The sequence below is a fragment of the Dermacentor silvarum genome, chromosome 9 (genome assembly GCF_013339745.2).
Source record: "Dermacentor silvarum isolate Dsil-2018 chromosome 9, BIME_Dsil_1.4, whole genome shotgun sequence".
In the NCBI taxonomy this organism is placed as follows: Eukaryota; Metazoa; Arthropoda; class Arachnida; order Ixodida; family Ixodidae; genus Dermacentor; species Dermacentor silvarum.
In genome coordinates this window covers 120,142,298-120,158,238 of record NC_051162.1, presented here as the reverse complement: position 1 = coordinate 120,158,238, position 15,941 = coordinate 120,142,298, and the positions used below count along the sequence as shown (strand labels likewise).

Sequence of the window (15,941 nt, the reverse complement as noted above, 5' to 3'; positions counted from 1 at the left end):
TAAGATAATTAGTAAGTTATTTTAAATTTTGTCGCAACAAAACACGTAACAATCAACTAGTAGCGCCACACAACCCCCGTAACGAAAGTAGGGCATGGTCAAACGCACGGTGACGCCCGCGATAGGTCACGTGATACAATCGTTGGCGCTTCTTTAAAATCGGCGGTCGTGTTGTTTTTAACGGACCGTCTATGTAGTCGCAGTTGGTTGTTACAGTAAACAAGCGTCGGTGCTGCTGAATGCGCGTGGTTCACGGGACGTAATAGATTTTCGCGCAGTGCCTTGGCTCCTCTGCTGGATGCGTCACTACGTATGACCTGCGATGGCCGAGCGTGCAAGCGACGAGAACACGGAACCGTAAGCGTGCGACATTTCTATTCCACTTGTCCCCGAGTGCGTACAGTTTAGGGGAAGCATTAACAGCTTCGCAATAGAGCTCCGTTAGTTATGCTAAGTGAGGCTTGCGCCGGAAATTAGTATGCAGTTGTTAATTTGTTCTGTTCCGTTTCTTTTAGCGACGTCACCTCGCGGAGGCCACCCCGGCGCTCTTCGGTGAGTTGCTACAGTGAGCACTATACTGTGTTACAGTGTATTTACAGTGTACTGCACGCGAACAGTTCGTTTGCGTTTGTTTGCGTACACGGACGTGCTTGTCAAGCACTGCACTTGTCTGCCTAGCCGTGTCCCGTCACAAGCTGCTCTAGTACATCCCCTTCACTCTTTGTATGCAGGTTGTTTTCGCCAGTTTTGCCCGACACCCACTTTGACCCATGTGCTGAATACTTAACACACGACCACTTTTCTAAAAGCACTACAGTCTACTCCCGTTAATTCGACTTTTAGCTCAATTCGAACGCACGTTCCGGTTGGGAACCGTACTGCATAGGCTAGGGAAAGAAAACTTCATTTCAAACGCGATAGCGTGCCGCTTAGGTTATTCCGACCCCAACAGCCGCCTCATCGTGCGTGCAGCGGTTATCAAGCTTGAACATAACATAAAATTACTAGACGGCGCTGCTGGCTTTTTCTTTAGTGGCCCACGCTCCTTCCGATCGTGAATCCACTCGTGTCGTCACGCCCACATATCACCTTCAGTCACGAATTATGATCAACTGTCGATAAGAGCAAGTCAAGGTGGTAGAATGACTTTCTCCATTTTATGATGAGCCACCATAATTAGAGTGATTAACTATATAATTATTGTGCACTCAGTAATGGTGTGTTTCTTCATAAAGAATTGAATCACTGTCGCAAATTTACTTGCACAAGTTAATTATTGGTTGCAAGTATTACCAGAAAGATAAAAAAAATTATTTCGCATTTGCTACAGAAACGTCGCACTTCCCGTCAAACATTGTAGTGCCTTTTCCAAAGCGACCTTTGGTAGCGATAGATTTCCGTCAGAAGTAAAATGAAGGCACTTGAGGTAAGCAGAATGTTCAATTTACCCCAAGCTCAACTTTTGTGGTACACTCCTTGCCACAACTGCACAGAAATGGCAAAATTAAGTAGCGTCCACAAATGTCTACATCGTGACTGAAAGGGATATTCAGCAGTTTGCTTCGTCTCTTCAGCATGGCTTTGCTTGCGTTTGCCACCATTCGTTCATTTTACCTTTTAGATTAAATTTCGCAGTTCCGCAAGGGTCCAATTAACCGGAGTTGACTCAACAGCTGTGTTTGACGGCACAACGTGCTGCGTTCTGTCAGCAAAAGAATGCCTTTCCTTTTCTCTAATGGATGCAGTCAATTTGTTCATTTACATTATGCAGTTGATTTTATTCTTTCATGATAAAATTGTGACATGCCTGCCTTTACAATAAGTTTGTTTAATTACTCTGTCACTATGAGGACTCTCTAGAATGCACAAACCACCCTACCACCTTCCCATAAAAATAATTTATCAGTCCCGACGTGGGAGTGGCCCATTACGTGCTAGTGCACGTTCCGAAGGACCTCGGTAAAGTTTTTCCATTCCATTCCATCAGCGGCATTGACAGTGCTGTAAATTGTTGCAACTTTGACACACTTATCATCAGTCCATCGTAGTTTGTGAATTAAAGTGGCGTGTGCACACTCCAAGCTGTCAGGCGGCGGGCAAGCACGGTATACATGGGAAGTCCTGTTTGTATCCCCATTTTCAGCACTAATGCCTGGCCTAACGCTTTGTGTTAAATTCATAAATCGTACATGTGGAGAAGGGCGAGGTTTTCGTGTACAGTTTTTGATGGGTGTGTGTGCGATTTTTCTTTTTGTTTTGTTTGTCTCTTCTGCATCGTAGGAATTCAGGAAAAACTCCAACCAAAAAAGAGAAAAAATGGGTTATTAGACTTGACGACAAATCTGTATGTTTGGATGTGTTGTAGCATGACTGTGATAGTTCACCTGTCGAGCACAAGGTCGCACACTCGAACTCGTTGTTGCATCTGGATAGGCCCACATGATACAAACGAAAGGATTTTTTTTTGTTTGAGATTTTGGTGACTGTGAAGTCAATTTTCATGGTTTGCGTAACGGCGCAGGAGATGCTTGAAATCGGGACATAACGAAGCAGGTGCTTACTTTACATTAACATTTAGTTTGCAGCCAACGTTCAATCTAATGTTATTTCGAAGTTATTGCCTGTGCAGTTGTCGTCTCATCTTTTATTCTCTCCTGCACTGCTACGCCAACCACGTAGTCGTTTGGTTTCACTTATAACATTATGTTTGGCTCATTTGTGACAGATTCTCAAGCCTGCCCGACCGATCCTCGAAAGCGTCGACTCAAACGTGGTGAGTGAAAGACTCTCGCTATATTAGTGCTGGTTGGTGCAGCACTCGGTTAAGATTTGACATATGAAAGTACATTTCAACAGAGCATGCAATGAAAAGAGCATGCGGTCTGTTGCACATTGGCAAAAGTTCATATGTGGATTTACGCCAATTTGCAAATTCCAGCTTGTGAGAGGATAACGCTAGCCCAGTTCAATGTTGAAAGCGATGCGACGGATGAGGCAAGTGGTGTGAACAGGAGATATGCGCCGTCCTTTTCGTAGACAGCGTGCGTCTGTCCTGTCCAGTACCTGTATCCAGTGTTTGCCAAATCGCAGCGTGGAGGGCATGATGCTAGTGTAGCTGCAAACAGGACAGATGCTCCGTCTATGAACAGAACAGTACATCTATACTGCTAATGTCGCCCCAAGAAATTCGCAGGACGCCCTCTCTAGAGGGTGCTGCTGTGACAGTACTCTTGTAAGGCAGTTGTGCTACTGGCAGTGACACATTTTATTGTATTCCTCCACTTGTAGAATATCGTTTACGGTCACAGCCCGCAAGACTTGTCATTACTTTAACATTTATATTTTACACCATTTACTGATGTTTTTAGGCCTCTGTATAGCCATGTTGCATTTCCCACTTCATGGACTGCTTCATACCATTTCTTGGCACTCTTTGGCTATCCCTGGCCCTTGTGCCAATAAACTCCGTAACCATGTTGCTTGTCCTGTTTGCTGTATCCATGTTTAACGTAAGCGCCAACTAGCCCAGCGTGGAGCTTAGTTGCTTGAAGGAACACAAAAGGCCAAGATTGACACGGTTCAGATTGTTAAATTACCTTTTCTAGAAACATTGCAGCATTTGTTTGGTACCAGAAGATGACTTGGTTACAGAAACGGTTGCAACAGAAAATTCGGCGCAATAGATAGACCTGCTCTCTAAATCCCCTTCAATGAAAGAAGAGATCTATTCCGTACGGGCGTGACTTGTGTACAATCTGAGGCCATGGTATAGGCATCCTAAACTACACTAGCAGTCTCTGAGCTCCTGCTCTGCTGGGCACTGCTGCCTCTTCTGAGCCTCGGAGCTGCCCGAAGAAGGCTCTACACCCCTGTAAAGAGTAAAGTCCCTAGATATTTTTCAAGGTAGCATCATTACCCCTTTCCTTCCTCCTACATAGAGTGCTTCTAGTGTCTCATAGGTTACAAATTTCTCAATATGTGCGCAAAAAAAAACTATCAATTTACTATCAATACTCATTTTGAAACTATTTCATGCTGTAAATCTATTCATGTGTTTGTATGTTGGTGTGCACCATGCTACGCAAAAGAATTTGGGACATTTTGGTGGGCACTGATGATCAGTGTGGGCACGTGGGAATGCCACATGACCACACTAAGCCAGTCGCTCGCAAAGCAATGGTGGGAGCACGTGACAATGAGGACGGAAACCAGGTGAAGGTATAGCGCTGCCTTGGCACCTATTTATCTGAGGGCCTTAGTAAATAGTGCTAGCAGAGTTGTATGGAAGAAAACTGTGTAGCTTTTGCTTAAAGGCAGTGACTACCCTATGAACTATCAATAAAATTGGCCGAGACTACACCTTTCATCCAAATGCAGTGTACTAATTGTCATCAGTTGTTAATAGTCGTACCCGGATGTATCCCATCTGATGGGGATTACAAAAAGTTTGATTTATAGGTAATTCGATATATAAAATGAAAATTTTAACCGAAATTTTCAAGGGGAATTTTGCAGCTGTTCCATATGCACAATTGTTATATATGGGTTCAATATATTCGGGTTCGACTGTAGAGCAACTGTATAACCAGGACATTTGATGTTGGGAGCTGGTTTCCATAACTTTTGCTGCAATGGCACAAGTTTAGTCTCGCAATTGTCACTTTCTTGCTTACGAAGGTGTTTGCAGAAGTAATGCTTCGGAAGTCTCGGTACACTTGAGTGGAGATAGACTAAATATTTGCCTCCAGTGTCTGTTTAAAACATTGTTTCATTGATTATGCTTTGCATACCTGCCGACTTTTATCGTTCGGGCTCGTTGTGTACAATTTTGTAAATGGTTAGTTAAATTTTACAAAAATTTAGTTTGTGACAACCACACCTTTGCAAGTCTTCCGATTGCGAAATACCAGAGATGCACCTGCTTGAGGTAAGTTAATTAGGACAAGTTCCTGAAGCAGGTGAAATTGGCAACAGCAAAGTCGCGGTTATCTAGACACAAGTGGTGCATTGTTTGTCAGTCTCTGCTGTTTATAAAGTTTGCTGCTACTTGGGTTCTGCACTTAGATCATTCATAAGTGTGCATGTATCCCAATAAATGTGCATATACTCGGGGCAAGAAAAAAGAAAACTGCTCTTGCCATCCTCTTTCTGGTGCAGTGGCCACAGTATTACGAATTTTAAAGTTCAGCTTGGCAGGCATTGTCAGTACCTGCATCCCTGTTGTCTTAGTGTATAATCGAAGTGAACAGTGAATTGCTTGGTTTCATCTTTCTCTGAATTGCGCTGAGTCCCAAGACTGTTTCATGGTTTTAAAGTAATTTGCATGTTTGGCAATGCTGAATGTGTAGTCAAGTGCTCTGCTCTTTTTGAACCCTAACAAACATGCCAATGACAGATTTTCCGCTTTTGTGTTCTTTCGAGTTGCAACGTCCACACATGGAGTTTCTGACAGACACTTTCCGTAATTAAAGCTAGCTTTCCTGCAAGACAGTTTGCCCAGGTCACCGCGGTGTATAGTCATTTTAGCAAACAGCATGTGTAAGTGCAGTTTGCTTGCCTGATGGCATTGGAAAGTGTAGACGTTGCTCTCGTGATGAAACAATGCGCTAGAGATGTGCCCAGTCTGATGTCTTGGTGTTCTAAGGTGTGAAAATTTTGCAGACACTAACTGTTGCGAAGGGTTCACACCTTTTGTTTCGTTGCCTTACATGCATGTTATGCACGAGTTCTGTGTAGCTTCCACTTGGTGTACATTCAGTGTCAAGAGTGTACAGACTGCATTATCTGAGAAAACATTAACATTTCAAGCAGTTTGTGATTATAGCAAGAAAACTGTATAACACAGTTTGAATGTACCAATGCAGACTGACAATCTTAATACCAGGCTGTGGAAATGCTTTTTCTCGGCTTCTTCTGTTTGTACACTTTTGATGTTCACTGTGCACATTGTGAAGCTTGCACAGGCAATGCCTACTCGAGGAAGTTGGCCGCCTTGGTGTTCACCCAATGCAAAGTGTTCTTTTCTAAACATTGCAGACTGAAGACATCGCCGAGCGGCGCCGACTGTCAAAGCGTGTCAGTTTCTCGGAAACGCATCAGATAAAGTAAGTTGCTGTGTGAGATATTGCTCGAGCTTAACGGGACAGTTAGAGGGCAGAGGGACAGAAATGCTAGATCAGAACAGACTGATAAAGTATTCTTATCAACACTCTCTTTTCATAAATTTTGCTGTATTAGTTTGATTATTAAGAGAAAATGAATGTGTCATTTTTTTTTTTTTTTTGTAACGTTGCACCGGAGCCTCAGCGACAGTATGTCAGTGTGATGTTGTAAATTTAGTATGAGAGCCGTTGTAGTGCAGGAGATGTTCTTGAAACTTGCTAACTTTGTATTCCAAAAGAGCCTAAGAGCAATGGTGTTCCCTTTTACCAATAAACAATTACCAATCCTAAGCAGACACCGTTGAAATTTGTGTCGCGCCGACCTGGTGTGGGGGCACCTTAAAGGGGTCCTGAACCACCCCTTGGGCTTGGTCAAAAAAAAAGTCGGTGAATAGCATACGCTGCTGTAAACATGTTGGCCAAATTTTGCAGTCGTGCACTGCGCGACTGCAAAATTTGGTTTGCACATTTGGATTGCACTTCATTTATTTTAAACAATGCTTAACGTTTTTTGCGAGGTGCTTAAATTTCAATGCTGCAACAAAATTTAAACGATTGTGATGAATAAAGGATGAAACGATCACACAACACGCACGCTCGACACGTGTAGTCATTAATTTTATCGCAGTGCACAGGCTACAGCGTACAAAAAATATTCCTGCCATCATTTATGACTGGTGATACAATTGCGGAACAAGTGGTGATCACAGGCAATCTCCGATGGCCAATAACTCCGCTTCTGCTGAACGCATTGAAGTACTTTTCGCTGCAAAGTATTTCTGGAAAAGTGTATTTTAACGTCAAATGCGTTTCATGCCTTCGACAAAAAGTGGTTTAGGGCATCGCGGCCACCTGCCCTTCGTTTTTGCATCTTTTCTTGATTACCAAGTTTATTTCATGGATAGAGTGCCTTTTCTTGGTATTGTGAAATGGTAATTTACTAATACAGCTCAATTTTTTTTCTCTTTGGTGTCTTAAGGTTTCCTGGTTACAAATATGTATTGTTTATTGCTTCTTTTAGCAGTGCCTGAATACAGTGCATTAAATTGCAGCCCGTGGCGAATGATAAACTGTTGTCAAAGTTGATGTAATTGCTACTTTGCCTCTGGTGTACTCAACAATAACACAGCTGCGAATGTACCGCCTGTGAACCAGCATGCCAGTCACCAAAACATAGGGTTTAAAAGAACGCAACATGAGATGCTAGCTTTGTGGTTCTTCCGACTTAACCACAATGCTGTTAATGTTCAAATGTTACATTTATATATCTATGTATTTTTTTAGGCAACATCAGCTACGACGGTAAGTGGTTTTCTACATAGCACGCAATGCTTTGAAGGCTTTCGAGATTGCTCTCGCTGCCCAGGTTCAGAACCCAAAAATAGTGTGTCCTAATGAAATACAGATTGGGTATGCACCACATGTAATTCTATGCAAGATTGTTTTGCTTGTATGTCGCAAAATATGATGTAATTATTACATGCATGATGCAAGGTATCGTGGCTCAAAGCCTATTTTACTGAATGAGTGGAGAGTCATTTCTGTGACCAGCAGTCTGGCACACCACTACCGACTAGTATGCCTCTTACTGGAATTGCAAAGGAGCGCAAATACTACACGATTTGACTTAAGCTACTGCCTGCAAGTTGTATTTGAAATGTAAAATATAGGTATCCTCTAGAAAGTGTTGCAGAACTGCACTGTAAAAACGTGCAGAGCAAGGCTCGCATTACTGTACTACGTACGCAGCTTCCAGTGTTTCCTCTTGGGTGAAATGGAGTGCAAGTCTGGTGCCGCGAATCTGGTGCCAGCGTGCAGCGCTATTGTTGCAATTGTATCGGCACATGGGCTTGTCTCGGTTGCCTCTTATATGAACACTCTCGATGGCAATTTGTCGTCTGCCGCAGCAACTTGGTGGCCGTGGTGTTCAGCTCCTGAGCTCAAAGTTCGATCCCAGCCATAGTGATTGTATTACGATTTGGGCGAAATGCAGGAACTCTTGTGTGCTTAGATTTAGGTGCACGTTAAAGGAGCCCAGGTCGTCAAAATGAGTCCCGAGTCACCCCCACTTCGACGTACCTCATAATCGGATCTTGGCTTTGCCTCCTAAAAGCACCGAATCTAATTTTAATAATTTGCTGTCAATTCATTCTGTGGCAATGGTTAGTACCGTACGACCTCTAGTAGTAGTAACTGTTACACTTTGTTGAGCAGTACGCTGGTGCCAAAGGTGCTTAGAACATTTCAAAGAATATGCCCATTGCGAGTGTTCCTGTCCAAATGTCGTCCATGATAAAGTGCTGCAGTTTAATTGTTCACTGGCAATTGCAGCTGAAAATTGCACCACAAGACTATCTACCTTCGAATTTAAGAGCACAACATAATTGAGCCTAAAACAAGAAACGAAGTGCCACTAAAGTTGTTCCAGTTGAAAAAAATCTATACTAACCATGATCCTCGTAGCAAAGCCATTGCAGTAGGATTTTCATCTGTTAATCATAGTATATATATTAAAAAAAAGTTTCTGTTGTGAGAGCTGCTTTGTGCATCATACACTTAAGTGACAAGGCTCCAATGTTTGTTCACATTTGTTCTTCCAGGTTGTTCAAGTGCGAACTATCTGGAGAACATGGCTCCAGCTGCGGTGAGTTGATTTTCGCCAAGCATTCCTTGATGCACAATTGTATGTGCGTCAACTAACCATACGAGCCCCTTTATATTGTTGAAGGGCGTACTCTGAGCCGATTTTCCTGGCATAAACTTTGGCTGGTAGATTAGGTATGGTGAAAACGCGAAGTAAAGAGTTTGCTGCATAACCTCAGCGGTCATCGGGCGTTGTGTGTCGCACTCAGATGCATGCATGTCTCTGTGTATACGCTAGTACTGGCGATAGCCTGTGCATGTCAATACATTGGAGGCCCTTGCACACTTCAGTGCGGGCCTTGAAGGCTGGCTTCTCCACAATGAAAGTGTTCGTTAGAGCAAGCCCCTCTTTCATTTTAAGAGTGGTGCTTGATGTATCGGAAGCTTAACATGTGCCTGCTACCTGTATTATAACTGTGGCAGGGATCATTCGCTTTTCTTCAGTGAAAGAGTTATCTTCCTGCTAAAGACATTTTGTTTTTGTGGTGTTGAATGTAATGTTGCTTTAGTCTACAAAATGCTTTGTTGGGGCCTAAATTCTTGGAAAAAGATAACAAATTTTACAAAAAGAAAAAAGAAAATCAAGGTAAGAGTCCTAAAGAAAGCACAACAAAGATATGAAAGGAATACCTGGTTTATAACAATTCGTAACAGTTATGATACTGGACAGGGACAGCATCCTGTGTTGTGTAATCACTATTACGGTCATTTTATAAATGGCACATTCATCTTAAACCAGTAGACCCTTTTCATAACTGTAGCGCTAGCTTTCTTGCGAGGCAGTTAGCCGTGGTAAGGCTCGATAAATGTTTTCTTTCCAACCGTAGCCAATATGTCTCGGTTAATGATTATGACTCGCCCCTTGTTTCCACAACTTCAAGTACCTCAAGGTTCTGTGTTAGGTCCTCTTCTTGTTTCTAATTTACATTAATGATCTTTCTAACAACGTTATCTCCCATATAAAACTTCGCAGATGACTGTGTGCTATATCATTTAATTACTAATCGCTCTGATGAAGCATGTTTGCAATTGGACCTGAACGCAATTTCTTCATGGAGCAGCGACTGGCTCATGATGCTTAACACCACTAAGTGCAAACACCTGCATATTTCCAGCCGCCCTCATGATAACACCCCTCGCACTCGGTTCTGGCTTTTCACACACAACTGAATATCTGGGTATTCATACAACACATAATCTGTCCCGGAAAATGCGTGTGAACTACATATCTAACCAGGCTAACCGCACGCTCGGATTCTTACGGCGCCATTTCATAGCTTCTAACAGCACCATTAAGTTTCATCTGTATAGGATGTTAATAAAACCTAAACTAGAATATGCATGCTCCATCTGGGATCGTAAACGGATAACTTTAACACCTTAGAGCCACCAAAACCGCGCCGCCCATTTCATTGTTTCAAATTATTCCCGAACAGCAAGTGTATCTGCAATGAAATCGGCACTTGGTCTCCCCGTTCTTTCTCTGCGCCGTAAATATTTTTGCTTATACCTTTTTCAGTAGAATTTATTATACCAACCCTATTCGCAAAGATAAGTTACTCCTTTCGCCATTTTATATATCTTCATGCATTGACCACAACTTCAAGGTAGTAATACCGCAATTGCAAACTAGCCTTTGTATAAATTCATTTAGTTCCTCGAACTGGAAATGGCTGGAACCATCTCCCTGCCATCATTGCTGCCATCACCGACAATAGTTTAAGAAAACTGCCGCTGATTTTGTATGCCCCTTCTCTCTGTAACGCCTCTGGCCCTGAGAGTACTGAAGTAAATAATGGTGGCGTAGTCACTTTTGCAAACAGCCTACGCAAGCACAGTTTGCTTGCGTTCTGACACAGTGTAATGTGGCTTGTGAGGTGCAAGAGAAGCCCTAGCATGTGCAGCTAGCATTGTCTCCATTTGAACGATAACCGGTATCCTCATTGGTATGTGCGTTGCAGAGAAGTGCATTTGGAAATTACAAAAGGGTATTGTGCTAGCATAAAAGCAATGGCATACTTGAGATAGTGCGTCAGGCTCAACTTCTGTTTATCGCTGGCTTCTTTTTGCACTGCTCAAAATCAGTTTGGCATGCTTTGTTTATAGACAAACCTGTCCGGACTATTTTCCTTCTTGCCTTTTTTCAGAGTGCCAGGCTCGACAAACTACTACATTGCGTATGTTGTTTCTGCATGTTCGTGCCACAGTGCCGTTTAGCTGCGGCGCCAAATGCATATTTATATAAAAACGTTGCGAGGCGGTAAATACTTCCAACGCTGCTTGACGAGTGTCCCGTTCTGATCTCGTCAAAACCTCCGACCCGCCGCCTGGGGCACCAGTTAGAGCAATTGTACTGCACCGATTAGAGTATTGTTTGTTGGGTTTTCTTTCGTTATTATCATTTGCTTTTTTTGCTACTAATATACTATTATGCCATTCACTGTTATGCTGCCAAAAATTGCATAATTTTGTTGCAGTTTCTAACCGAGGGTCCTGTTTTCAGTATTAATACTTTGGGACCCTCGTCTGTATATTTGATTTATGTACCTATGTTTTGTGTATGAATAAACTTCAACAGTCGCCAACGCCGCTCGTTTGGTGCACCTAAACATCGGAGCACCTAAACAAAAATGACATCGGAGCACCTAAACAAAATAAAATTCAATGAAGCATCCAACTTTTTAAGCAAGAAAATCATAGCATGCCTCTGATGCTGGCAATAAGAATTAGATGAAACCAGCGAAATTAGCCTTCACAGAGTGGAAATTTACTTACTTGATGTCTGTTGTCGTGACTCTTGGACACCATTTTATCGCTGGTTTGAAGAACCACATGTCCTCATTATGGTCCGTAGCGCATTTGGTATTCTGCATTTATCAAGTAGCTCCGCAGCAATCTCAAACGAGATTGTGGCCTACGCCTTAGCTAACCACATTGCTAGTTCATCCTGCGATGCATGAAATTCGCTGGAGCGCCAAGAACATGTGACACGACGTGTTTCCAGGGGCCCTGAACCACCCCTCGGACTTGGTGAAATAACATAGTCCGCGGGTAGCATACGCTGCTGTGAATATGTCGGCCAAGTTTTGCTGTCATACTTGGTGCATGGAGCTCGCAAGTGGAGCACGTTTCTCTCAAACGCTCTTTTTAAACAGATACCTGCTCCTCACTCTCTTCTGGACACTTTGTTTCGTAATAAAGCGCATTCCCATACATGGCTTCTCTTGGTAGCTGCCGTGGGCTACGCAGTGTAGATACCCCGGCCGCCACGAGCCCATTAGCTAAGGGCACTGCAGCTCGCTGAGGACAACCACATTTGGCTTATGTTTAGTGCATCATAGGCACCAAAATCGCAAGTTGTGGCGTCTGTGTTAATTTCAAAATGAAATTTGAACTGCACGACACGGTGACATTTAGAAGGCAGAGCATTGCGAGCACGCCCTACTCTGCCGTAGCCTTCACAATGAAAGGCATTGAAGAAGGTACGGGAGCACGGCGGAGGCCGTGTTTCATTGCCAGTAACTCTGCTTCTGCTGAATGCATTGAAGTGCGTTTTGTGGCAAAGTATTTCTGAAATAGCCTATTTTCGCTTCAAATACCTTTCTCTACTTCGAGAAAAAGTGGTTCAGGGCCCCTTTAACACGTAAAAAAAAACTTTACTGCACATGTAAATTGTTTTACTCCACTTTCAGAATTTTACTCCATGCAGCTTCTCATTGTCGCGATATGTGATGGGTAACAGTGCAAATGGCTGGCATGTAATTTATTGTTTCTGTACAAGCTGCCAAATCACCGTCAAAATTTGCAGGAGACCCTTTGCTGCCCTGTCAGAAGCGTCATGCTTGCATTTGTTTTACATAGACCTCACTGTATTTTTTTTACAGCGAAAGTGATCGTCCAGGAATATGTCCTCAGGGTGTCGCTGAGAACGCACTGGCAGTGTTGATGAATGATATCTAAGAACAGCTGGTAAAGACTTCTAAAAGGGTGTGAGGCCTTGCTTATGCAGCTTTGCTGTCTTTTGATATATGCCAACCTGCAACTGATACATCTGCAAAGAACTTTAAAAAAAATCAATATTAGCCTGTATGTCGGGTGTGACTTTTAAGTATCTCTCGAACCTCGTTATAGCACACTATTGACACTGCTAATTTTTCATTTACAGTATAGTAAAGTAGCTCACTGTTTTTTGTTGCAGAGAATGCACTGGAAGCTGTCTCGGCGACCACGGCTGGGTAAGTTGCTAAAGTGCAAGGCACGACAACCTATGGTGCTGTTTGAGCCCTATGTTTGAACCCCTATGTCGCGGTGGATTGTGTGGAACTTTCTCATCTGCTCGACAAATGTGATTTCGATAACTTGGAACTCGATGAAACCAACTGGTCTTCTTGGCAAAGCTGATTGATGGCCCATGTGCTGAATTCTCGTAACTGAGAATCTTGTAGCGGCAGAGATTTGGATAAGTGTGTTGCAAGGGCTCAAAGCGGGCACTATAATTTTGTCCCCCCCACTGCCCCTTGTCTTTTCTTTATTTTTATTAGCATAGCGCTAGTTTTGCACTACAGTTAGGTTCTTGCGGTGGCTTGGGAGCTACGGAATGATGCAGCGAAGCACAAGGTTTCTGGTTTGATTCCCATTGTACTGTTTTGGGTGCACCTTTAAGGAATAATGACACCAGGTGATCAAAATTAATCTGAAGTCCTCCATTAGTGCGCCACATAACAGACTGTGCAGTTTTGGAACCTTGCACGTGATTTAATTATGACAGTGAGAATGAACTTGTTGCAAAAACCAAGTAGGCCGAACAGCTTTCTGCATAATGAAAAAAAAAAGACCGCAAACGGGACAGCGACTCAAAGAAAGGACGCGAAAAAAAACACTTGCTTCATTTCCTATGGGTCCCTATCACGTTCACCCTGCTTTTTTTTTTTCATTACAACTCCGCCATCAATTGCAGAAAAATTGTTGATAGTGGACATCTATAGCGGCCTTTTTTGGCTTTTGGACAGCATTCGTATTTCGTGTTTTGTTTTGTGACATGGCTTCCTCAATTTGTGCTTATTCTGTCCTGGCTAGGAACAAGACGCTGCCGAGCAATGCTGCTGAAGACCTCGTGGGCGAGGCAGTGCAGTTGCTGCAGTACGACCACACACCTCTCGAGCAGAGCTTCTACCATGAAGCCGACGACAGCGATGTCGAGGCCGCGTCCCCGACGAAAAGGGCATCTATTCTAATGGAGGAAGCACAGTCTTGTCTCGTGTTCGCTCAACATGGGGACGTCAGTGTTGCCTATGACGGTGCTGGCAGCCAATTTTGCCCTAACACGATCTTGACCCACAGGACTATGGACATTACTTGTGTTGGTGCACTCGCAGTTGACCAGACCACCACAAAACTGTCAAAGACAATGCTTGCTGACAAGAGCATGGAAATGACATTTGCCGGTACCTCTGCTCATAACCAGACGGCTGCAACATTGTTAAAGACAACATTTGTGGCCAAAAGCATGGACATGACTCTTGCCAGTACCTCTGCACTTGACCAGACAGCTGCGAATCTGTCTAGAAACCACATCTTTTCAACTGAGGCGATGGACATCACCGCCGGACCACAAGACACCACACAGTTTGGCGGCGATGCCACAGTGCATCTTCAAGACACCGTGAACATCACTTGTGCAGTTGATTCCACAAGTTTTGTAACAGGTGCTGCTAATGATATGGACACTGGTGCTGTTGAATGCGATGGTGGGGGCACAGTTCACAGCGTGGTAATCCCCGCCCCTGTTTCATCTGCTGGCAACATCTCAAGCACAGCTGGGCAATTTGATCTTGCTGCCTTTGTGGCATCGACTCGCCGCAATAATTTCTCCGACATAATGGGCAGGGATGCCGTATGTGTCGCAGAAGCATCATGCACTCAATCTGGCCCATCTGTCCCTGCTCCTAGTGGTGCAACTTGTTCCTACACGAGCGACGTGGGCATGGGGAATGTTGTGGAAGAGACGGGCAACAGAGGCCTTTTACCTGTGGAAACGTTGGCGGCGACTGATTACTCGGCAGTTACCATGAATGTAACCGGTCTTGACGTAACTGCAGGGTCACCCTTGGCTAGCTTCGCTCAGCTGCCGAATGCGGATTTGTCTTCTGCCTCATGCACCGAGCCAAACGCCAGTGCCCTTACTTCCGGCGAGTGCAGAACCGACATCCAATGTTGCACAACTCTCGGGACATGATGGTGACTTGCGGCGTTGCGGATGCTTTCTGCCTTGACTCTCCTCCAGGTGTAGTCGGGCATTTGCCGTGTCTCGGCACAAATCCTGTCGGCGCCACCAACCCGGGCACTTACGAGGATGACTCGGAAGATTTAGCGCCGCGTGCTGAGGCGCAAAGTAGAAATACCTGCGGTGGGAAAGATTTTGATGCTGGAAAGACTAGCCAGCTGCCTAGTGTAATGGACATGACTTGCACGAGTTCAGCCGTACCCACTCTTAACGTTGGAAGCGCAACTAGTGCACAAGTCCTGAGCCAGCAACTCGAAACTCTGACCAGTGTGGTTCCGAATGTTATGAATATGACCTGCACTGACCGAGCTGTATCGGCAAGAGTAGCTTCTAGTGGCACGCGCCTCTCGTGCGCCAACCCGGCTTTGATGACTGTGCACTACGATGATGCTAACCTGACGGGCGCAATGAACATGACTTGCCCAAACACTACAAGGTGTCCCTTGCTTGTCGCGGATACGACTGACCTGAACATAGAGCCGAATGGACAACTAAATGAGGAGAATGCACTGCATGCAGTTTCCGGCAGAACTGGTCGGGACATAGATGAGCATAGTCTTCACCAGGCAAGCAGCCCTGTGGAGGTACTGAACGTCACCGCCCCCGATGATGTTGGAGCTGATGGAGATGGAAATCTTGACTGTGCTGCTGAAGACCCACACGAGTTCGTGGCTTCCTTGAATGCCACAGTCGGGAACAAGAGTGGCATGGATTCCTGCCGCAGTCTGGCTTCCCTGCGTGTACCTGCCAGGTCAGAGGTGGGCGTTGCTGCATCTGTGGCAGAGTGCAGTGATGCAGTGTCGCAGGACCTCCCGGTTTCAAGTGAAATGAGTGGTCCTTCAGTTTTAAAAGTT

At 44.3% G+C, this 15,941-nt stretch overlaps 1 protein-coding gene across 1 annotated transcript; it reads left to right on the top strand.

The window, feature by feature from the left end:
• Window positions 1–106: 106 nt before the first annotated feature.
• LOC119464176 (uncharacterized) lies at window positions 107–15,174 on the top strand. The gene is made up of 7 exons (XM_037725033.2): window positions 107–357; window positions 516–552; window positions 2,726–2,773; window positions 6,037–6,104; window positions 8,762–8,805; window positions 13,003–13,039; window positions 13,881–15,174. Exons 1-7 carry the CDS (start codon window positions 323–325, stop codon window positions 15,037–15,039), a joined length of 1,428 nt encoding a protein of 475 aa, XP_037580961.1. The 5' UTR covers window positions 107–322; the 3' UTR covers window positions 15,040–15,174.
• The last annotated feature ends 767 nt before the right edge of the window (window positions 15,175–15,941 follow it).